Here is an 8,308-nt window from a genome sequence, read left to right on the forward strand (position 1 = left end):
TAAGTTTTATCTGAGTGGAGTGGATGTTTCCTAGGTCTGTTCTCTTATTGCTGGAGAAAGTCAATAAGGTTTTTGTCTTGCTTTCTGACCAGTTTCTCCTCTCAGCCTTCTATGACAAAGAGTCCCCAAGACAGTTTTTATTCTTTTTATCACAAGATAGAAATTCCCCTCAGGATTTTCCTCTTCATTGATAGAGGCTTCCAGGGCACAGTCATAAGATGGCTTCTATTCTTTTTTCTTTTCTTTTTTGTCACGTGACAGAAATTCCTCTCAGGATTTTTCCTCTCCATAAGACAGAGTTTCATACTTTTTGTTACGTGACTAGGGGTGCCATATTTCAAAAGGCGAAAATCCGGAGACAAAAGTTGTTAAGGTTGGTTTTTCGTTTTGTTTTTTGCCAAAGTTGTTGAGCTTTTTTAGTTTTGCCCAAACTTTTTGCTGAAAGAGTTTTTGTGCTATTTTTAAGGAAGATCGCAAAAAACGGCACTGTTGCCATACATCCAGATTCTCCCAGACATTTCCCCCTATACATGACAGAAATTCCCCTCAGGATTTTCACTCTCCATTTATGGGGTCTAATTAACCAAGACAGTTTTTATTCTTTTCACATGACAGAAATTCCCTGAAGGGTATTTTTCTCTCCGTTGATGAAAACACAGATACATCTAGCCAAACACATGCTGACTAGGATTTGGTCTGCACACGCAACACCACCTATGTCCACCTCACAAGTCAGTCTTTCCTGACAAAAGTTCAGCCGACAGTAAAACTATTAGTCTTAATAGTTTCCACCTGCCGTTTCCCCCGCAAGACGTGAATAAGTCTCTTCTTCTGTCACACCTGAAGGGTGACCAGCTCCTCAAATGATGCACAGAACCACCTAGCAAAAACAGTATTTTTTAAAAGAGTCATGTGGAAGACAAAGGACCAGAGATAGGAGAGTGACTTCCATACAATGACAGGCAGCAGAGGAACATAGCAGTGTTCATACATCACAGAAGTTTGCTTGGTGGTGGCCTAACATGAAAGTACTATTTCTTAGATTGCACAATAGGAAATATACACGCTTAAAAAACAACAACGTAAGATTAGGAGACCTTCTTCCCTCTGCTCTATGCCTTCAAGGAATCAGGACGTCTGTAGTGCCTGGAAGAACTGCCAGATTTTATGATTGTGCAGGCAAAAACTCATTAAAATCTATGCAACTGAAGAGGAGACTCTGCAATTCCGGAAGCTCTTTCTTTGCTACAATCATTTCTGATTAGCTGCAAACTGATCCCTTGCAGAAGCTGCAGTATATATAAATTTCCCACAACATGAATAATTCCCGGAGCCCAACAAGGCTTATTGCATGACAACCGCTCCACTGTTTTCATCGTTGCAGTGGATCATCTCCTCCTTGAATTCTTTGATGTCTAGGAAGTTCTGAGCGCTGGCCGAAGCTCTTTCAAAACTCCAAGCGCTGAAATGGTTCTCTGTGTGAACCCGCTGGTGTCTTATAAGGAGCGTGCTCGAAGTGAAGTTCTTTCCGCACTCCAAGCATTTGAACGGCTTCTCCCCGGTGTGGCTTCTCTGATGTTTGTTGAGCAGCGAGCTCTCGCGGAAGCTTTTCCCGCACTGCTGGCATTTGAACGGCTTCTCCGCCGTGTGGGTTCTCTCGTGTCTAATAAGGAGCGTGCTCCAAGTGAAGCTCTTCCCGCACTCCAGGCATTTGAAGGGTTTGTCTCCCGTGTGGGTTCTCACGTGAGAGATGAGGATGGAGTTGTGGCTGAAGCTTTTGCCGCATTCCATGCACTTGAAGGGCTTCTCGCCGGTGTGCGTCCTCTCGTGGCAGGTGAGGTGTATGTGCTGGCGGAAGCTCCGGCCGCACTCCAGGCATTTGAAGGGCTTCTCTCCCGTGTGGATCCGCTTGTGGGAGGTGAGGTGGATGAGCTGGCGGAACCTCTTCCCACACTCAGGACACTTGAACGGCTTCTGCCCTGTGTGCATCCCTTGGTGCGCAGTAAGGATCCCGCTCTGGCTGAAGCACTTCCCGCACTCGAGGCACTGATACGGCTTCTCCCCGGTGTGGGTTCTCTGATGTGAAGTAAGGCTCCTGCTCTGGCTGAAGCTCTTCCCGCACACTGGACACTTATACGGTCTCTCTCCCGTGTGGCTGACTTGGTGCCTGATGAGGTTGGTGCTGTCACTGAATTCCTTCCCGCACTCCAAGCATTTGAACGGTTTCTCTCCCGTGTGGGTTCTCTCGTGTCGGATAAGTTCCGAGCTCCGGCTGAAGCTCTTCCCGCAAACCTGGCACCTGAAGGGCTTTTCCCCTGTGTGAGTCCTTTCATGTCGAATGAGTTCCGCGCTGTGGCCAAAGCTCTTCCCGCACAGCAGGCAGTTAAACGGCTTCTCTCCGGTGTGGATTCTTTCGTGTCGGATAAGGTGGGAGCTCTGGCTGAAGCTCTTCCCGCACTCCCGGCATTTGAACGGTTTCTCTCCGGTGTGCGTTCTTTCGTGGGAAGTAAGGTGGATCTGCTGGCGGAAACTTTTCCCGCACTGCTGGCATTTAAAGGGCTTCTCTCCGGTGTGCGTTCTTTCGTGGGAGGTGAGGTGGATCTGCTGGCGAAAGCTCTTCCCACACTCCAGACACTTGAATGGTTTCTGTCCTGTGTGCATTCCCTGGTGTGCGGTAAGGATCCCGCTCTGACTGAAGCACTTTCCACACTCCAGGCACTGATATGGTTTCTCCCCAGTGTGGCTTCTCTGATGTGAAGTAAGAATCCCGGCCTGGCTGAAACACTTTCCGCACTCCAGGCATTTATAAGGCTTCTCTCCCGTGTGACTCCTCTGATGTGAAGTAAGGTTTCTGCTCTGAGTGAAGCTTTTCCCGCACTCCAGGCATTTGAAAGGTTTCTCTCCGGTGTGGATTCTTTTATGTCGAATAAGCTCTGAGTTGCGCTTGAAGCTCTTTCCGCAGTCCAGGCATTTATACGGTTTGTCTCCTGTCTGGGTTTTCCAATGCATTTGAAGGCCTGGTGCATCATTAAAGCTTTCCGAATACGCCGGGCACTCGTTCCTTCTTCCTCCTTTATGTTTTCCTGGATGGGCTGGGATTTCAAAGAAGCCGCTGTTCAGACAACCAATAGTTTCACCCCAGTCCTGATCTGCCTCGTTTCCTGCCTGCATCTTTATCCCATCTTGATTCCCAAGGTTCTCGACCATAGCTGGAAATGTAATGCTTTCCTCCAAAGCCTGATGGGCTTCCTCATCACTTTCTCTTTTCCACACACACCCTGCTGAAATAAAAGAGAAATGTGATGGGAAAAGAAGAAAGATCAATTACAGAATACAACAGCTGCCCGAAACTTTCTACCACCTTGCCTCTCCCAGTAAACCAACAGTAACCCCTACCTAGTGAACAACTTCAGACCTTGGCATTCTTCAGACATTTGGCCTACCGTTGCTATTATTAAAGGGACCCCTGACCATTAGGTCCAGTCGTGGCCGACTCGGGTTGCGGCACTCATCTCGCTTTATTGGCCGAGGGAGCCGGCGTACAGCTTCCGGGTCATGTGGCCAGCATGACTAAGCCGCTTCTGGTGAACCAGAGCAGTGCACGGAAATGCCATTTATCTTCCCGCCAGAGCAGTACGTATTTATCTACTTGCACTTTGACGTGCTTTCGAACTGCTAGGTTGGCAGGAGCAGGGACCGAGCAATGGGAGCTCACCCCGTTGCAGGGATTCGGACTGCTGACCTTCTGATCATCAAGTGCTAGGCTCTGTGGTTTAACCCACAGTGCACCCGCGTCCCTGTTGCTATTATTACTTTAGTTATTATTAACATTGATTTATTAATAACCTTCTAAACCACCATCTCAAAGTGATTTACACAATTAAAAACTCAGAAACAGTAATGAGTTTTTAACTGTGTAAATCACTTTGTGATGCTTGTTTAGAAAGTGATTACTGAGTTCCACAGATCACTCTCCTTCCCAGGCTGAGAGGAAAAATGGCGAAAACAGGATATTTATTGGGACATTGTGATTTTTGCAGCTGCTGTTAAAGTTGCAAAACAACGAAGCAAGGGGCGGAGCAATGGAGAACTTCTGAAACAACAGTGGGATGTTAGCTCCGCCCAAGGCAGGATGGAGAACAGCAACAACCGGGAAAAGATAGACTAAACATTTTACAAGGAGAGGAAGAAACATCATGGGCAAAATAATTGTCACACACAGGAAGAACAAGGATATAGTTTGAATGCTTCACCTGTAGATTTATAAATCCCTTAATGTGTCAATACGAACGGAAGTCGTTAATATTGCAGTTATTTTATAAGGGATTGTTATTTTGACAGGAGTGTAGTTGAAATTAATAAGATTTTGGAACGCAGAAATAAAGTAAATCATCAAACCATCAATTCTAGCATGCGGGGGGGGGGATGACTAAATTTTATAATTTGGCATCTGAATGATTGGTATTAGTAACTGTATTATAATTTGGCATTGTTATAATGAGGCTATTATTGGATTATTGTAATTAAAAACTAATAAAAATTATTTTGAAAAAACAACAACTCAGAAACAACTAAAACATTTAAAACAAGATATTACTATTAGCGTATTATGGCGTGCGAAACTCGTATTCTGTTTTTTAGGATACCGTTTTATTTAATTTTTTTCATATTTTTGAATGCCATTTAGGGATCTTTAAAACACAGAGCAGTTTAGATGCGCTTTAAAACAAAGAAACAAATTTAGAATGGAGCTCTATCCAAGTTTGAATGGAACTCACATTCATCGACCGCATTCTGGAGGGCCAGGCTTGCGTGGGATCGTCTGGTGGAAGCCATGAACATTTCTTCGAACCCGGGGCTTTCCTCTTGGATATGCTGTGCCGTGATCTCTGCCATGTTCCTGTCATCTTTGCGGAAGCGGGTTGAGAAAAAAGAAAGAATGAGATTCGTAAAACTTCAGTCCTAGATACAACAAGATAGGAAGCTCCACAGGAAGAAGGGGGGGGGGGGGACTCGTGATTTGTTCGGAGGCAAACAAGACATAAAACCAAGGTTTGTATATAACGCTAAGGCAGCTTAGCTCCTGGCAGCAAACTACCAGCAAGGGAAAAGCGAAGCCCCTGCAAATTTCATCAACTTGTATCCAGCAGTGCTCACAGTAATGTTAAACCATTGTTTAACTATGGTCAAACATGATAAATAAACAAGGCCATCAGGGGTTTTCGTCTTCATCTCCGAGCTTGCAGTTTGGGAAAAGAATTCAAAACCCCAGATGTCACTTTGTATTTTAGCCAGCAACCTCCATGGGGCACCTCCCAAAATAACTATAACAACTAAAATATTGGGAGGATATCATAAAATATGGTTGCCATACATTCAGAATTTCCCAGACAATCCATGTCAGCAATGTCGTTTCTGCCGATTTCCATTAAAACAACTTGCCAAAAAAAGCCGACAACTTTTGTGTCCGTTTATTCAGGGTAACTTTTTGAAATACGGCAACCCTATCATAAAAGTTTTACATCTTTGCTTTTTGATTCTTGCAAAAAGGGACTGGGATTTTAATGGGATTCTGTGGAACGACCACCATAACCTTGCATTCTTTCAGAAACCAGGGGAAATTTACCATTTTTGCTGGGCTTTTAGCAGCTGATGAGTTAAATCATTTTAAAGCCATTTTTAATTATGCTATCTATGGTAATTGTTTTAATGTTTCTATTTATTATATAATGTTTCTATTTATTATGTATTTTTTTAATATTAGGGTGTGTGTGTTTTGTGTAAAACAATAGACTCAACACAATGCAGCGGTTAGACTGTTGGACTGGGACCTGGGTTCAAATCCTCACTCAGCCATGAAGCTCATGAATGTCCTGGTCCAGTCACTGCCTGTCAGCCTAACCTATCTCACAGGGTGGTTGTGAGCATAAAATGGAGAGAAGAGCCACGTCCATCACCTCAAACTCCTCCAATGTAGAACACAGAAGTAGTAATAAATAGGAAAGAAAGAAAAAAACTGCCTGTGACTATTTCTGTTGAAAGGCTCTACATTATAGTAATATTTTAAAAAAACCAAAACAAATCAACTACGGTAATGTGCTTTTCCCTCCCTTCCCTCTGTTAAGAAATTCTTGTAACATACCCTGTTTTACTGGAACATTCTTGGACTATAGGAATTATTGCAGGTCCCTTTTTCGTGTGTCTGTGTTTTTTCTATTTTACAATTTAGAGTATTCATTTAAACAAACTTAAAACATCAACGACTTCCCTTCTTCTCTTTCCATGGTTCATTTTGCATACCATAAATACCTGCATATTTTACATAGACCAAACCGTTCGGTATTCCATTATTACATCCATCAAAACTTATTTACATTGTTGAATTTATCTTAATGCTGTCAACGTTTTCAAAAATACACAATTCCCCGTACCCCCCCCCATATATTCAATAAACATTTTCCAATCTTCTTAAACGTATGGTCCATTTCCATATACCACAGAAGTACCGTATTCATAAAGAGATCATGACAGGAGTCTGTAACCCGGCAGCAGCCAGATTATGCTCTTAAAAACTTGTAATCTGGACCAGCGTCCTGTTCTCAGAGTCATCAAGCAGATGTCTGTGGCAAACCCACAAGCACAACAGAAAATATCCCCTGCTCTGATTTCCAGCAGCTGGTATTCAGAAGCATTACAGTGGTACCTCGGGTTAAGTACTTAATTTGGTCCGGAGGTCTGTTCTTAACCTGAAACTGTTCTTAACCTGAAGCACCACTTTAGCTAATGGGGCCTCCTGTTGCTGCCGCGCCACCGGAGCACAATTTCTGTTCTCATCCTGAAGCAAAGTTCTTAACCTGAAGCACTATTTCTGGGTTAGCGGAGTCTGTATCCTGAAGCGTATGTAACCTGAAGCATATGTAACCTGAGGCACCATTGTACTGCCTTGGACCATGGAGGGGAATCACAGCCCTTAGAGCAGGGGTCAGCAAACTTTTTCAGCAGGGGGCCGGTCCACTGTCTCTCAGACCTTGTGGGGGGCCGGACTATATTTTTCTTTAGGGTGGGGGAATGAATGAATTCCTATGCCCCACAAATAACCCAGAGATGCATTTTAAATAAAAAGACACAATCTACTCATGTAAAAACACACTGATTCCTGGACCGTCCACGGGCCGGATTTAGAAGGCGATTGGGCCGGATCCGGCCCCTGGATCCATGCCTACCCATGCCTTAGAGCTAGTACCCATTGATAGCCTTCTCCTCCATAAATTTGTCCCTCTGAAAGGTCATCAGGGTTGGCGGCAGGCCCTGCCTCCTGTGGCAGCGAGTTCCATAGGTTAACGACGCACTGCAGGAAGGAGGGCCTTCTTTTAGAGGAGGGTGGGGGGCTTTTCCATATCCACTTTTCTGCACGCCATGCAGAGCTCTCCCAACCCCCCCACCTGGCACCTGACAGCTGCTTTGACCAAGAACTCCCATCACCAGCCCCATTTGTTGCTGTTATTACTATTACTATTACTATTACTATTACTATTACTATTACTATTATTCTGTGTAAATTATATGCTTAAGGTTGCACACCACCCTGGGATAATTGGATAAAGAGGGGTATAGAAATTGAATAAAACAAGAGCTGTTCGTCTCCCCCGGGGAGGTGGTGGCCTCTCCTTCCTTGGAGGTTTTGAAGCAGAGCTTGGATGGCCACCTGTCATGGATGCTTTAGCTGATGCATTGCAGGGGGTCCGACTAGAGGACCCCTGGGTGTCCCTTCCAAGTCTAAGATTCTATGAAATAGCAATAATAGGAGACAAGGAGGAGAAAGGACCTTGCGTGCAGTGAAAGGAGGAGCAACATCAGGTTCTGCTGCGCAGACGGAAGGTGACTGGGTGTCCTTTACTAGTCTATGTTGTGAACCACCCTATGATTTTTGGATGAAGGGCGGTATAGAAATTTAATAAATTAAAAATAATAAATAATACTCCCCAGGCTGCATGTTTCCCCCCCCCCTCTCTCTCCTCCTTTTCTACAAAGCCTGAAGCTTTTTCGGGCGTTGCAGCCTCTCCTTCTTTTTTTTTGCACCCGGAGCCAGACTCACCAGATCCGTCCCCAGACACGGAAGATGCAGAACCTGCAGCCGCCTTCCGACGTTCAGACGGGGCTCCAGCTTCCAGGAAAGGTGGGGGTGGGGGGTAGGGTAGAGAGTGGGGGGGGTGAGAGGGGCGTTTGCAACCGGAAATGGATTTCTCGGGGCCACTCTAGGACACCGGGCTCGCTTTATTTAACCCTTTCAGGAGGCAGGCTCCACGTT

The 8,308-nt window shown here is 45.0% G+C and overlaps 1 protein-coding gene across 2 annotated transcripts in view; it reads right to left on the reverse strand.

Moving 5' to 3' along the window:
- Window positions 1-8,308, reverse strand: part of LOC308580541 (uncharacterized protein) — an 87,250-nt gene that overhangs the window by 462 nt on the left and 78,480 nt on the right. The window contains exons 2-4 of one of the 2 annotated variants that reach the window (XM_081182344.1): window positions 8,096-8,182; window positions 4,779-4,907; window positions 1-3,281 (exon numbers count right to left, since the gene is read on the reverse strand). The exon at window positions 1-3,281 is cut by the window's left edge and continues 462 nt beyond it. In XM_081182344.1, the coding sequence (XP_081038470.1) occupies window positions 1,345-3,281; window positions 4,779-4,896 (2,055 nt within the window). In that variant the 5' untranslated portion in view covers window positions 4,897-4,907; window positions 8,096-8,182 and the 3' untranslated portion in view covers window positions 1-1,344. Of the gene's footprint in view, window positions 3,282-4,778; window positions 4,908-8,095; window positions 8,219-8,308 lie in introns of those variants that run through there. The other variant, XM_081182343.1, reaches the window with a different exon arrangement.

The sequence above is a fragment of the Podarcis bocagei genome (assembly GCF_964188305.1).
Source record: "Podarcis bocagei genome assembly, chromosome: 2".
Taxonomy (NCBI): Eukaryota; Metazoa; Chordata; class Lepidosauria; order Squamata; family Lacertidae; genus Podarcis; species Podarcis bocagei.